This window comes from Haliotis cracherodii, unplaced genomic scaffold (assembly GCF_022045235.1).
Source record: "Haliotis cracherodii isolate W230 unplaced genomic scaffold, xgHalCrac1.p SCAF_3, whole genome shotgun sequence".
NCBI lineage: Eukaryota > Metazoa > Mollusca > Gastropoda > Lepetellida > Haliotidae > Haliotis > Haliotis cracherodii.
The window spans coordinates 3,829,567-3,845,054 of record NW_027266286.1 but is presented as its reverse complement, the minus strand read 5'-3'; the positions used below and the strand labels follow the sequence as shown (position 1 = coordinate 3,845,054).

At 44.2% G+C, this 15,488-nt stretch overlaps 1 protein-coding gene across 1 annotated transcript; it reads left to right on the top strand.

Annotated features, from left to right (window-relative positions):
* Positions 1 to 252: 252 nt before the first annotated feature.
* LOC139474183 (peptidyl-prolyl cis-trans isomerase-like 4) lies at positions 253 to 13,787 on the top strand. The gene is made up of 13 exons (XM_071257078.1): positions 253 to 336; positions 1,537 to 1,604; positions 1,719 to 1,783; positions 2,035 to 2,152; positions 2,888 to 3,030; positions 7,088 to 7,184; positions 7,897 to 8,013; positions 9,065 to 9,189; positions 10,165 to 10,231; positions 10,964 to 11,075; positions 11,803 to 11,857; positions 12,818 to 12,956; positions 13,081 to 13,787. The coding sequence occupies exons 1-13, from the start codon at positions 267 to 269 to the stop codon at positions 13,306 to 13,308; spliced, it is 1,404 nt and encodes a 467-aa protein (XP_071113179.1). The 5' UTR covers positions 253 to 266; the 3' UTR covers positions 13,309 to 13,787.
* Positions 13,788 to 15,488: the final 1,701 nt, after the last annotated feature.

Here is a 15,488-nt window from a genome sequence, read left to right as displayed (position 1 = left end):
CAAGTAAAATTGACCACTGACGCAAATCGACCTCCAAACACAAATTTCCGCGATACAACTCCCGTTACCTGAAAAGAAGAACAATTATGAAACACAGGTTGGATTGCCGCTTATATTACATGCGTACCAATTATTGATGTGCGTGAGGAAAACTATTGTTTAGTGGTTTCCAAAATATTAGTTTTTGTTGAAATTACTTCCCCTATAAAGCTCTTTTACGAAAAAAATAACGTTGTACCCCTCTTCCGGTTTCATCGGGGTAAACGATGTCGGTCATACTTGAAACGTCAGTCGGCGATATAACTATCGACTTGTACACCGATGAACGACCGAGATGTAAGAACTATTTTCGCTTATCATTGTTCTAAAGTTTTATCGTAAGCGTGGTCTTTGTTTTAAATCTCGGTTGAATTGCAACACATCCATCTGTAAGACGCTCGGTTTTCGTGCACAGCTTGTGTTGATAAGAATACCGCTTTCACGATCATGGGTTATCTGGACACATCGATTCAGAGGAATTTTAAGATGTTGAAGTTTCAAACGATGCACGGATCTTCTGCTCACCGTCACTCTTACGTTTGTTGTAGTCATGGCAGCAGGAGAATTTCATTTATTTTCAAAAAATTACTTGGAACCTCTAGCCTATTAGAATATGTTTGATACTCTTTTCATTCAGTGAATCAAGGTCTAAGGATAGAGTTGGGGGTAACCTATGCGGCAACAATGCAGTTTACCGGGCGCACCTCAAGCTCTACCGTCCGCTCAATTACCGTGCTATAGTGCCACCGCTGTCTCACTATACCGTTACCGTGCCTCACGCTCCGGTGACTCTCGCTTCACGATCCAACACCCGTTTTTGGTCTTAGGGAAATTTACACATCTTTAAGATCCAACACCTGTTTTCGGTCTTGGGGAAACTTACATGTCTTTACGATACAACACCCCTTTTTCCGTCTTATGGAAACTTACACGTCTTAAAGATCCAACACCCATTTTCGGTCCTTAGGGTTAGCTTGCTTTGGGCAAGGGTTAGCCATAAATTCTTACCTTTTCAAGCGTTATTCTGGTTAATCTGATTGGTCGGTCATGTTGACATAAACAATGGTGGGTGTGGTTTCAAGAAAAGATAAATGGGAGAGCAGACCTTGACTTCACACGTATGCGCAATTGATTGTTTACTGTAATAGCCCCAGTGGTCCAGTGGTAGAGTGTCGGCCTATTAACGCATTAATGCATTAATTAACGCATTAATTAGCAGAGCCGGTGAGCCGTTGAAGCGCGTTCGAGCCCCCACAGCGCTAATTGGATCTGAAAAAGTGCGCCCGGTAAAGTGCACTACTCCCACCTATGCTAGCTATAACACATAAGGATCAAAGTGGCACACATAAATATGTAATTTTTACATATATCTAGTTTTTTATGATAGCGTATGACTCTATATTATCGTGTAATCTTAGACACAGTTTTCTTCTTGGTTTTTATGGTATATGGGCATAAACCAATGATTAATGAGGAAAAAAAATGTTTCTGTTTCAGGTTGTCTCAATTTCCTGAAGCTATGCAAAGTGAAGTATTACAACTTCTCACTGTTTCACTCCGTTCAGGTGAGTTGGCAATAGGTGTGTTATTTTGTCATGTAAGTTGTAAATTGCGGCATTTTTGTCGATCCAGTTATGTAGCTACAAGCCGACTAAACTACTCTTACTTTCCTTCAACAGAAAAAATTAGTTGCCCAGACTGGAGATCCATCGGGGACAGGGAAGGGCGGAGAATCCATCTTCACGTACGTATCTTTGTCTTTTCCTTTAAGGAACACAAATTGAAATCTGCAGATCAATGTGATCCTGAGTGGTCGAGTTTAACATGTTTAGTATTTAGTGTAATATTCACAGTACTTGATAATCTCTTGATGTCTTGACATTGGGACAATTACCGTATTTTAAGAAGTGGTTATAAATATGTTATATCAAGTATGTTAACCCTTTTGCATGAAATTTGAATGACATATTAAGTCTAGTCATTATATGCTCACAGTCAGCTCTATGGTGAGCAGGCCCGCTACTTTGACATGGAGACGAATCCCAGGATGAAACATCGGACCAAGGGGACAGTTTCTATGGTCAACAATGGCAGCGGCATGCACGGTTCACAGGTACACCATCATACAGCAGTGTGGGGCATTCATCATTCTGTAAATCATGACATAAATCGGTAAAATGCAAATGTCCCTTGCTTGCAGTAACAAAGTGACACATACTTATCTGGGTGTTGTACAAAACAACCTTAGCGCTACGACTGTCGTAAGTCTATGTTAAGGTATGGGAGTTACGATCACCTTAAGGTTGAGATCGCTCTGTAGAACAGCAAGAGGACATACTGGAGTTTATTGTCATGTCAGGTTCTCCGCCACTGCACACCGACCAAAACAAGGACATAACAAACACAACGTAAGTTATACAGCTGAGCGCTAGAGTCGTGATTTGGGCCAAGGTCAGAGTTAAGTGTGGTCCGATTGTTTACACAACTGTTTGATTGGCAGTTTAAAGTTGCTGAGTAAATAACAAAACATGCAACTCTAAGGACGACATCTTCTGGTTTATTATTAGTGACGTTGCGATGAAGATTCTTACACCGTTATCAAGCTGGAATTTGCACAAGTTTATACAGTAGTTATGACAGTCACCAACTGTGTAAGTCTGTGTTACAAGAAATTAGATGGGTCTGGGTGCCGTTGTACAAAGCGATCTTAGCGCTAAGGTTATCATAACTCCCATACCTTAACACAGACTTACAACAGTTGTAGCGCTAAAACTGTTTTGTGCAATGTCACTCAGACTTCATGTATAAAATCGAGTAATGCCTAGTTTGAGAATGCCACTGCTTGCAGTTCTTCATCACCCTTGAGGACGAGCTGGACTACCTGGATGGTCAGCACACCGTGTTTGGCCAGGTGGCGGAGGGCCTCGAGGTGCTGGACAAGCTGAACGAGGCCTACTGTGATGAGGAACACAGGCCGTACATAGACATCAGGTAGGCAGTCTCCCTGACAGAAGGATGTACATAGACATCAGGTAGGCAGGCTCCCTGACAGAAGGATGTACCTAGACATCAGGTAGGCAGGCTCCCTGACAGAAGGATGTACCTAGACATCAGGTAGGCAGGCTCCCTAACAGAAGGATGTACACAGACATCAGGTAGGCAGGCTCCCTGACAGAAGGATGTACATAGACATCAGGTAGGCAGGCTCCCTGACAGAAGGATGTACATAGACATCAGGTAGGCAGGCTCCCTGACAGAAGGATGTACATAGACATCAGGTAGGCAGGCTCCCTGACAGAAGGATATACATAGACATCATGTAGGCAGGCTCCCCGACAGAAGGATGCACATAGACATCAGGTAGGCAGGCTCCCTGACAGAAGGATGTACATAGACATCAGGTAGGCAGGCTCCCCGACAGAAGGATATACATAGACATCAGGTAGGCAGGCTCCCCGACAGAAGGATGTACATAGACATCATGTAGGCAGGCTCCCTGACAGAAGGATGTACATAGACATCATGTAGGCAGGCTCCCTGACAGAAGGATGTACATAGACATCAGGTAGGCAGGCTCCCCGACAGAAGGATGTACACAGACATCAGGTAGGCAGGCTCCCTGACAGAAGGATATACATAGACATCAGGTAGGCAGGCTCCCTGACAGAAGGATGTACATAGACATCAGGTAGGCAGGCTCCCTGACAGAAGGATGTACATAGACATCAGGTAGGCAGGCTCCCTGACAGAAGGATGTACATAGACATCAGGTAGGCAGGCTCCCTGACAGAAGGATGTACATAGACATCAGGTAGGCAGGCTCCCTGACAGAAGGATGTACATAGACATCAGGTAGGCAGGCTCCCCGACAGAAGGATGTACACAGACATCAGGTAGGCAGGCTCCCTGACAGAAGGATGTACTTAGACATCAGGTAGGCAGGCTCCCTGACAGAAGGATGTACATAGACATCAGAAAGGCAGGCTCCCTGACAGAAGGATGTACATAGACATCAGGTAGGCGGGCTCCCTGACAGAAGGATGTACATAGACATCAGGTAGGCAGGCTCCCTGACAGAAGGATGTACATAGACATCAGGTAGGCAGGCTCCCTGACAGAAGGATGTACCTAGACATCAGGTAGGCAGGCTCCCCGACAGAAGGATGTACATAGACATCAGGTAGGCAGGCTCCCCGACAGAAGGATGTACACAGACATCAGGTAGGCAGGCTCCCTGACAGAAGGATGTACCTAGACATCCGGTAGGCAGGCTCCCTGACAGAAGGATGCACATAGACATCAGGTAGGCAGGCTCCCTGACAGAAGGATGTACATAGACATCAGGTAGGCAGGCTCCCCGACAGAAGGATGTACATAGACATCAGGTAGGCAGGCTCCCTGACAGAAGGATGTACCTAGACATCAGGTAGGCAGGCTCCCCGACAGAAGGATGTACCTAGACATCCGGTAGGCAGGCTCCCTGACAGAAGGATGCACATAGACATCAGGTAGGCAGGCTCCCTGACAGAAGGATGCACATAGACATCAGGTAGGCAGGCTCCCCGACAGAAGGATGTACATAGACATCAGGTAGGCAGGCTCCCTGACAGAAGGATGTACATAGACATCAGGTAGGCAGGCTCCCTGACAGAAGGATGTACATAGACATCAGGTAGGCAGGCTCCCCGACAGAAGGATGTACATAGACATCAGGTAGGCAGGCTCCCTGACAGAAGGATGTACATAGACATCAGGTAGGCAGGCTCCCTGACAGAAGGATGTACATAGACATCAGGTAGGCAGGCTTCCCGACAGAAGGATGTACATAGACATCAGGTAGGCAGGCTCCCTGACAGAAGGATGTACATAGACATCAGGTAGGCGGGCTCCCTGACAGAAGGATGTACCTAGACATCAGGTAGGCAGGCTTCCCGACAGAAGGATGTACATAGACATCAGGTAGGCAGGCTCCCTGACAGAAGGATGTACATAGACATCAGGTAGGCAGGCTCCCTGACAGAAGGATGTACATAGACATCAGGTAGGCAGGCTCCCTGACAGAAGGATGTACATAGACATCAGGTAGGCTGGCTCCCTGACAGAAGGATGTACCTAGACATCAGGTAGGCAGGCTTCCCGACAGAAGGATGTACATAGACATCAGGTAGGCAGGCTCCCTGACAGAAGGATGTACCTAGACATCAGGTAGGCAGGCTCCCTGACAGAAGGATGTACATAGACATCAGGTAGGCAGGCTCCCTGACAGAAGGATGTACATAGACATCAGGTAGGCAGGCTCCCTGACAGAAGGATGTACATAGACATCAGGTAGGCAGGCTCCCCGACAGAAGGATGTACATAGACATCAGGTAGGCAGGCTCCCTGACAGAAGGATGTACACAGACATCAGGTAGGCTGGCTCCCTGACAGAAGGATGTACATAGACATCAGGTAGGCTGGCTCCCTGACAGAAGGATGTACATAGACATCAGGTAGGCAGGCTTCCCGACAGAAGGATGTACATAGACATCAGGTAGGCTGGCTCCCTGACAGAAGGATGTACACAGACATCAGGTAGGCAGGCTCCCTGACAGAAGGATGTACATAGACATCAGGTAGGCAGGCTCCCTGACAGAAGGATGTACACAGACATCAGGTAGGCAGGCTCCCTGACAGAAGGATGTACACAGACATCAGGTAGGCAGGCTCCCTGACAGAAGGATGCACATTCACGTGGTATTCACATTGTCATGGGAATTCAATTTGTCATGGTATTCTCATTGTCATGGGGATTCTAAATGTCATGGGGATTCAATTTGTCATGGCATTCTGATTGTCATGGGGATTCAATTTTTCAGGGTATTCTCATTGTCATGGGGATTCAATTTGTCATGGTATTCTCATTGTCATGGGTATTCTAATTGTCATGGGGATTCAATTAGTCATTGTACTCTCATTGTCATGGTATTCTCATTGTCATGGGGATTCAACTTGTCATAGTGTTCTCATTGTCATGGGTATTCTCATTGTCATGGGGATTCAATTTGTCATGGTATTCTCATTGTCATGGGGATTCAGTTTGTCATGGTATTCTCATTGTCATGGGGATTCAATTTGTCATGATATTCTCAATGCCATGGTATTCTCATTGTCATAGGGATTCAATTTGTCTTGGTATTCTCATTGTCATAGGGATTCAATTTGTCATGGTATTCTAATTGTCATGGGTATTCAAATTGCCATGGCTATTATAATTGTCATGGCTGTTCAATTTTTGCAGAGGGATTCAGATTGCCTTGTTGAATTCAGGCTACCATGAGTTTTCTAATAGTCATAGAAATAGTGATTGCCCTACGATTCAGATTGCCATGAGACTTGATGTTGCCATGTGGATTCAAATTGCCATGGGGAATTCAGATTGTGGATTCATATCACCATTGGGGATTCAAATTGCCATGGTGACTCATGATGTCATGGGGAGTCAGATTCTGTAGACTGCCAGCACCATACCCATGCTTGTCAGTTTCTCAAAGGTGACTATTATACATCTACTACTGTGGGCTTTCTTGCCCGTGAAGCCTGTCATGTTATAGCTGAGATACTGTCCAAGGTGGCAGTAGCAGCATCGCACACACTCACTAGTGTAGGTAGTTGCAATCTCCTCGAGGCAAGTTAACAGACTTTAAAGGTCCAGTTTCTAGCCTTGTCGAACTAGGCTGGAATTTCTGGGCTCTTTTGTAGAAATCACATGAGCACCTTGATTAAAAACATGAAAAGATTTGGAAAATATCTGTTGATGCCCAGTTGACCGTACACATGCTCTGCAAATCCTGCAATCAAACAAATTTGCCACGGCAGTTGCCATGTTGTTTATGAGCCAGATGTCAATTTCATTACAGGATTGTGATTGGACTATGCATAGACTCATTAGTCAAGCCAATATAAAACTCCATGATTCCATCCTAGTTCAGGAAGGGTGGAAACTGGACTTTTGGCTCGGGAAAAGTGGTACTTACACGATTGTAATGTTTCTGTAATTTAACTTCAGAATCTACCACACTGTGATTTTGGATGACCCCTACGATGACCCTGCTGACCTCAACATCCCGGACAGGTCCCCGGAACCCACCAAGGAGATGCTGGATGTAAGGATACTTCAGAGATCACGTCTTGTAACATGGACAGACACTTTCTACATGTAGATACTACAGAAAACAAGCATATTTGACCAATAAGTGATATATAAGTCATCTGAAAATATTGTAATTAATGGTACTGTTTCATAAGATGTGGGGGCACAGGTGGCCCAGTTGCCTAAGACGCCGCAATTCGCTTTGCAGAGTTGCGTCCCTTGGGCACGCCAGAAACCTATGATTTTGTGTTCAAATGTCGTTTCACCCCGAGTATTTCTAGGTTTGTCAGCACCATATCCATGTTGGTGGGTTTCACTGAAGTTTAAACATCTGTGACCTGCATCACTTTGGGCTTTCCTCCCACATTAAGCTGATACGCCGTGATATAACTGGAATACTGTTAAAAGCGGTGTTAAACCCAACTTACTCACTCACTCTAGATGCTGAGACAATACCATGCTAACAATATTGTAAAACCATTTTCCCAGAAAATAAGGTGTGGTGTCTCCATGTTGTATTGAGTATCTAGGGATGCACTGACCGTGAGGGTTGAAGCTACAAGCTATTTTCAAAATGATTACAAAACGCAGTGGCTCAAATAATTTTCAGCATGTTTCAGTGTCTTATATAATATCAACGATGTGCAAGGATCAGCCTTGTGACCTGATTTTATGTCCCACGGACCAGTCAGCTGTGATGATGTAGCTGTGTTGGGATGTTTCAGAGTGGGAGGATCGGTGCTGATGAGGCCATCGATGACGCAAAGGGGTTGACGATGGAGGAGGTGAAGGAGAAGATCGAGGAGAAAGAGGCCAGTGCCAACGCCCAGTTGCTGGAGATGGTGAGGAAACAATACTTACACGAATCCGGGTCTCATTGTTAGTTTGACCCAAAACTTATCCCTGCAATCCATCAAGCAAATCAATGCAGTCCCTGTGAACTGTGTGACTCTGACCCATGTGACTGTGACCAATGTAACTTTGAGCTGTGTGACTGTGACCCATGTGACTGTGACCCATGTGACTGTGACCTCTGTGACTGTGACCAATGTGACTGTGACCCATGTGACTATGACCCATGTGACTATGACCCATGTGACTGTGACCCATGTGACTATGACCCATGTGACTGTGACCCATGTGACTATGACCCATGTGACTGTGACCCATGTGACTGTGACCCATGTGACTGTGACCCATGTGACTATGACCCATGTGACTGTGACCCATGTGACTGTGACCCATTTGACTTTGACCCATGTGACTATGACCCATTTGACTGTGACTCATGTGACTATGACCCATGTGACTGTGACCCATGTGACTGTGACCCATGTGACTGTGACCCATGTGACTGTGACCCGTGTGACTGTGACCCATGTGACTATGACCCATGTGACTGTGACCCATGTGACTGTGACCCATGTGACTGTGACCTGTGTGACTGTGACCCATGTGACTATGACCCATGTGACTGTGACCCATGTGACTGTGACCCATGTGACTGTGACCCATTTGACTGTGACCTGTGTGACTGTGACCCATGTGACTGTGATCCATGTGACTGTGACCCATGTGACTATGACCCATTTGACTGTGACCCATGTGACTATGACCCATGTGACTATGACCCATGTGACTGTGACCCATGTGACTGTGACCCATGTGACTGTGACCCATTTGACTGTGACCCATGTGACTGTGACCCCCAGCGTTAGAAATTGGCACTTTGTCCTAAAGTCCTTACCAAACTGCCCAATTGTAGAGGTATCGTAAAGACGAGTAGAAATTGGCCCATTTTTAGGGTTTTGCTCTATGTTATCATTGTAAGGACTAGTGGACAAAACTGTAAGCTTCTAACCCCGACCCCTGGTGCCTGTGTTTTGTTGACAGGTTGGTGACCTCCCCGAGGCTGATGTCCGACCTCCCGATGATGTGTTGTTTGTGTGTAAACTTAACCCAGTTACTACCTCAGAAGATCTGGAAATGATATTCTCCCGGTTCGGAGAAATAAAGAGGTAAGGAACAACGTAACTCAGGGGGAGAAATTGGCACCAGTTGTTTGTTTGTTGTTTAACACCGCACTCAACAATATTCCAGCTATATGATGACGGTTTGTACATAATTGAGTCTGGACCAGACAATCCAGTTATTGACATCATGAGCATCAATCCACGCATTTGGGAAACGAAGACATGCACCAACCAAGTCAGCGAGTCTGACCTCCTGATCACATTTGTCGCCTCTTACGACAAGCATAGTCGCCTTTTACGGCAAGCATGGGTTGCTGAAGATGAATTCTTCCCCGGATCTTCACGGGTCTGGCACTAGTCCTATAGTTCTTGCCAAATGCCCAATAGTTAAGGTTTCCTAAGGACTAGAAGTTTGATCTTTTTAAGGGTTTTTACTGTATGTTATTATAAGGACTAGGGCTAACTGTTAGTTTCTATTGCTGTTGAACTATATGACAGTGATAGATGCTGTAAATACAACACAACACAACAAACACCTGTAAAGACTAGCTTTCATCAATTACAAAAATATTGTCAGTAAGCAAGAACTTAGTAACACACCATATTCTTAAATATGCTAGTCAGTTTTCTCTGTGAATTACATTGGTCAACCATCATGTAATAAGGGGTGTTGTATTTAGAACCAAATGCTAATACATTTTCATGCTACGAAATTATCCTTCTGTAAAGTATGACGGAGCACGGGTGGCCCAGTTGTCTAAGGCACTGCAATTCACTGTGCAAACATAATGATTATGGGTTTGAATCCCGGTTCACCCCGATTATGTTCCTAAGTTTGTCAGCACCATAACCGTGCTCGTGAGTTTCACCAAAGTTGTAAACGTCTGAGACCTGCATCACTTTGAGTTTTCCTCCCACATTAAGCTGACACCTTGTGACTGTCATACTGATTAAAGTGGCATTAAACCCAACTCACTCACTCACTCTGTCAAGTATAAATAATTGAATGATTTCTTTCAGCTGTGAAGTCATCAAGGACCAGAAGACGGGGGAATCTCTACAATATGCATTCATAGAATTTGAAAAGGTAGGTTCTAGGCAAGGGAAGTCAGCAGATGATTGGCGCTGATAGGTGATTGGCAACATACAGTGGAAGCCAACACTTTACTGTAATTAGCGCTGATAGTTATGAACAGCTGGAAGCCTGGACTTAAAATATTTTTTTAATAATTTTTTTTATTTGTTGCATTTCATATTGTTTTTACCAAACAGAAAACAGTGACTTCCAAGTTACAAACAAAGTGTTGTCATGATGACCAATATTGATAGAATCTGTCTGAACTTCCACTCATCAACGCTGTACATGTTGGGATGGGGTAGTACTGCTTCAGTCATTCTGGAAGTTCTGGAACGATGGAATATGCTTACGTGAGAAAATAATCTTATTGCAAAGAATAATTGTAAGATTTAATGGGTCATGACTTGTGAATTGGTATCCAAACATGCAGTTTGGTGATATTTGCTTTGACTTGAGCGTTGGTATGCAGCCAAAGTTCCAGCACTGTCCAGGACCCTGTTCCTCAAAGCGATCTTAGCGCTACGATGATTGTAAGCCTATGTTAAAATAAGGGAGTTACGATCACGGACACCTTAGCGCTAAGATCGCTTCATGGAACGGAGCCCTGGGGCTTGTTCCTCAAAGCGATCTTAGCGCTACGATGATCGTAAGCCTATGTTAAAGTATGGGAGTTACGATCACCTTAGCGCTAAGATTGCTTCATGGAACGGGGCCCAGGACTTGCATGTCTTCTGTTGCCAGGAAGCTGACTGTGAGAATGCCTACTTCAAGATGGACAATGTTCTCATTGATGACCGCCGGATCCATGTGGACTTCAGCCAGTCAGTGTCCAAACTCCAGTACAACAAGACGGGTGAGGGGCTTTGTTTAATTGCTTGCTTTATAGAGGTTTTTTTCTTATCAGTAGGGGCTGTGGTAAAAAAAATCAAAAGAATAAAAACATTAAAACATTTCTTGAAAAGTGATTTCAGAAAGGATCAGGTAACATAAAGATGAAGTTATCTTTTTTTAGGGAATTAGTGAAAGGGTTGCTTAACTTCCAAAATTGAACAGGTTGTCATCGCTGAAATTAGTTTGCAGACTTGATGGGAAGCAAAATGTTCTCAACAGTACAATGTATGATGTTTAGGAATGGTTACAAACAATCAAAGTCTGTTATCGTGTCCTATGATTTGCCAGTCCGGTGACGCGGAATGGCTGCCAGCACAGATGTAGTCCGTGTTGTACTGAGACCGTGGATGATGTCTCTGATACGAGACCCTGCCTGTTCTGTGGTGGACCATGTACTGTGAATGTAACCATGGTAACCATGGTAACCATGGTAAAACGAAGCAAGCCTACTGGGACGAACTGGGACAACACTGACAGACAACCAATGTTGATTCAATATGTGATACATGTTGAGAGTTTTATTGACTTTGAAATTATGTTGAAATGTTCTGTAAGAAAATCAGTGTGAATGACAAGATATTTAAAAGAAAATTGTTGGTCAGTTTCACCGGAAAGTTCCTGCAGATGTCTACATGGAGATCCTACAATAATGGACGCCACACACATCCCATTCACTTGTGTTGTTTCAGGTTCTGTCCCTTCAAAACCAGCATACGCTCTCAAAGACACGTCCCGGAAAAACGAGTATCCTTTTTGCTTCTCACAGATATATTTTGGGTGCTTTGTGGTGTCAACGTTTCTTTCACTCGCCCAAACAAGGACGTGTTCTGTGGCTAAGTGGTTAGAGGACCGAGTTTGACTCTCCACAGAAGTTGAGTGTGTCAAGCCCATTCTGTGACATTGCAGGAACGGCACTGAAAGTGGCATACTCACTGTCACTGAAATGAACATCAGTCACAAGTAACCATGGCAACCTGCACGCTTCTATATTTTACATTTTTTTTAGGGCTGTCTAAAAAGATTGATAATTGGAATTTAAGTTGTTGGGAAGAACTTTTAACGATTATCAATATGAAATTGTTGTCATCAATAATAACTTACATAAACTATTGTGATGAAGTAAAGTTTAGATTTACTGAAACAGATTGTCATTGCGAATAATGGCAATTGTTGAAGATTGAAAGCAACTGTTTTTGTTATATCTCAAATGTATGCAAAATATTTTATGTATCAATGTGTCACTGCTCACCAGTGGCGTGAAATATATTGTTTTCTTTTGGGACTTTCTCACATATTTACTGAAAGTTACTTCTCCGCTATTTATTGATAATTGATCGATATTCAATTAGCGATTATCGGTCCCTGTAATCTATATCAATAGCCAGCCTTACTTTTTTAGGCTCTTAATGGTAATGATTTCATCAGGGGTCGGCTGGGTAGCCAAACAGGTAACAAGGGTGAAGGTTTGACCTGGATTGTGTTCCCAGCATGGCAATACTTGGCATCCAAACTTAGATATCGCTGGAATATTGCTACAAGTACTCTTCAGAGTTTAGAATATTTGGTTGGTCAGAATAGCATGGGTATGTGCTTTATGTGTAAGTTTAAATGAAGGAATGTTGGTAGAACATTTAGCAAATTGAGCCTGCCAAGTTCTGTGGTTGAAGTAAGCCAGTGAACATGATTACTTTCCTGACTGTATAGTGGCTATGACCTTGTGTTTGACAACGATGACAACAGTGCATCGTCAGAAAAGAAGAAGAAGGAGAAGAAGAAAGAGAAGAAGAAAAAGTCCAAAAAACACAGAAGTGCGAGTAGCGACAGTGACAGCTCTGATCATAAGGTGAGCACTGCTGTAGCCATTGCGGGGTATTGCGTTGTGGGTATTGCAAATTGCGTAAATAGATAGACCTAGGTGAATACGAAATCTATGAATATTTGCATCTTTGAAATGTTTTATTTCTCAGAAATCTTCAAAGAAACACAAGAAGAGGGCTCGAGAAAGAAGTGAGAGCCCTCCGAGATGGAAGTCAAGGTCAAGGTCACCAGACAGGAGGAAGAAGGACAGAAGGAGAAGCCGTGAGAGGGAGGAGGAGAGGAGAGAGAGAAGCCGAAGCCCTGATAGGAGGCACAAACAGAGAGACAGGTACCGAGATGATCGGGACTCCAGGCGTGACCGCGACCGATATCGGTGACCTAGACTCTGGCTGAGCAGAGACGGTGACCCGTGGACGTGGACTGACAGGTCATTGTAGGATTGGCTCCATCTGGAGCCCAGGCACTGTGATTCAATGTTGCCTCAGGAAAGAGCAGTGCATATGGAGCCATCTTGTGTCTACCCAGGAATATATGGCAGCTTCCTGTCTTATAATGGAGTACCAGTGAGGGATTTGGTCATATTTGATTAAGCCGCAAGAAACTGAATTGTTAGATGTTTGACAGTATTTAAAAGATGTATGTTGGGAGTGATTTCTTGTTGTAAGCAAACTTACTGTCTGTATACATTGCTGTCGACAAATGTGCTTCACACGAAACATGCAGTGTATTTCATCAAATAAAGTAAGAAGGGAACAGTTCAACATATATCGTGATTTTCTCAGCTTGAAGATCCTTTTGACTAATGTAATGATGTGAGTTGGGTGTTTGGTAGTGAGGTAGGTGTTTGGTAGTGAGGCAGGTGTTTGGTAGTGAGGTGGGTGTTTGGTAGTGACGTGGGTGTTTGGTAGTGAGGTGGGTGTTTGGTAGTGAGGCGGGTTTTTGGTAGTGAGGGGGGTGTTTGGTAGTGAGGTGGGTGTTAGATAGTAAGGGGAATGTTTGATAGTAAGGTAGATGTTTGGTAGTGAAACGGTTGTTTGGTAGTGAGGCGGCTGGGGGTGGAGGTGAATTTATTATGACCAGACAAGCAGATTATGTTTGTGGTTAGCAGATACTCTTTCAATGACTGTGCCTTGACAAGAATAATTTACAAATCAAAATATTTCATTGTTAGGCCTAAAACAAACATGCACCCTCACTGTTGTAAGCCCACAGCTCAAGTGTTGATAATCCTCCAAGGCCCTTTCCCGAGAATTAATAGATTTCTTTTCCAGTTCACCAGTTCCACTGTATTTATATTCATATTTTGGTCATTCATTGTCATATTAAAGATCTGTTAAATAAAAGAATATTTAATATTTTTGTATCTAATAAAAGTAGGACAATATCAGAAAGCATGGTTTGGTTTGTTGGACTTTGTGGGGCCCTCTGGTGTTTGCAGGTCAAGGAGTGAGCGAGTCGTCATTGTTCAGAAATATTACAGCTATGTTGGTACGTATCAGATCTGGGTCAGACATACCGGTGGTTGATAGCATGAGCAAAGGGTATCACACCTGTTCACCTGATGATACAGTCCAGTCACATCTGTAAGACAACTGATGCTCCACTGGGGGATGTGAAGCCATCTGTGATGCAGTGCCTGGGTCTGGTCTTGGAGATTCTGACCACCTGCGTGTTCTAGTGGTAGAACATCCGCCCGGAGTGTGGAAGGTCCAGATTTTGATCCCTGGCTGCGTCATATCAAAAGACGTTAATGTCTGGTGCTCAGCATTAAGGGGCTTAAACAAGGACTGGTCAGCTCGGAGTCAGTATACTGTGTCTGAGTGGGGTATTCATGTTACACTGTGGCAAGGTGTCTCTGTGTGCTAGCAATATAAATTCGTCCAGACTAGTACACACGCACGCACGCACGCATGCACGCAGCTATATAAGTGCAATAATCTTGGACGTGATGTTAAACCCCATTTCCCCTCACCTCACCTCTTGGAGATTCTGCACTGGAGGGTCAGGGCAGAGTCTCCATGGCGTTGTCCTGGTGATGGTCTGTCACAGGAAGTGCTCGGTGAGGTCGGGCATTGTCTTCCATGAAGGCAGAACATGTGGCAAGTGCATGGTTATCAACATGGGGCACAACAAAACATCCAGATACGAGTCCTACCATCAGTTTGATACAATAAAAATCAACTCTGTCCCTCACACAACATCATATTACTGAACACCCTCACTCACACACCGTGATACTGAATCTGACTCACTCACTCACACACCATAATGTAATTGAACCCAACTCCCTCACTCACATACCGTGATACCGAACTCAACTCCCTCACTCACACACAGTGATACTGAACCCAACTCCCTCACACACACACTGTGATACTGAACCCAACTCCCTCACTCACACACTGTGACACTGAACCCAACTCCCTCACTCACACACAGTGATACTGAACCCAACTCCCTCACACACACACTGTGATACTGAACCCAACTCCCTCACTCACACACTGTGATACTGAACTCAACTCCCTCACTCACACATGGGTATATTACTGAACTC

Bases quoted from the DNA above. Each gene is read 5' to 3' on its own strand.
- LOC139474183 (XM_071257078.1), top strand. From the start codon at position 267: ATGTCGGTCATACTTGAAACGTCAGTCGGCGATATAACTATCGACTTG. The intron at 1,784-2,034 runs GTACGTATCTTT...ATATGCTCACAG, and splicing joins GGCGGAGAATCCATCTTCAC to TCAGCTCTATGGTGAGCAGG. The intron at 12,957-13,080 runs GTGAGCACTGCT...TTTATTTCTCAG, and splicing joins GTGACAGCTCTGATCATAAG to AAATCTTCAAAGAAACACAA.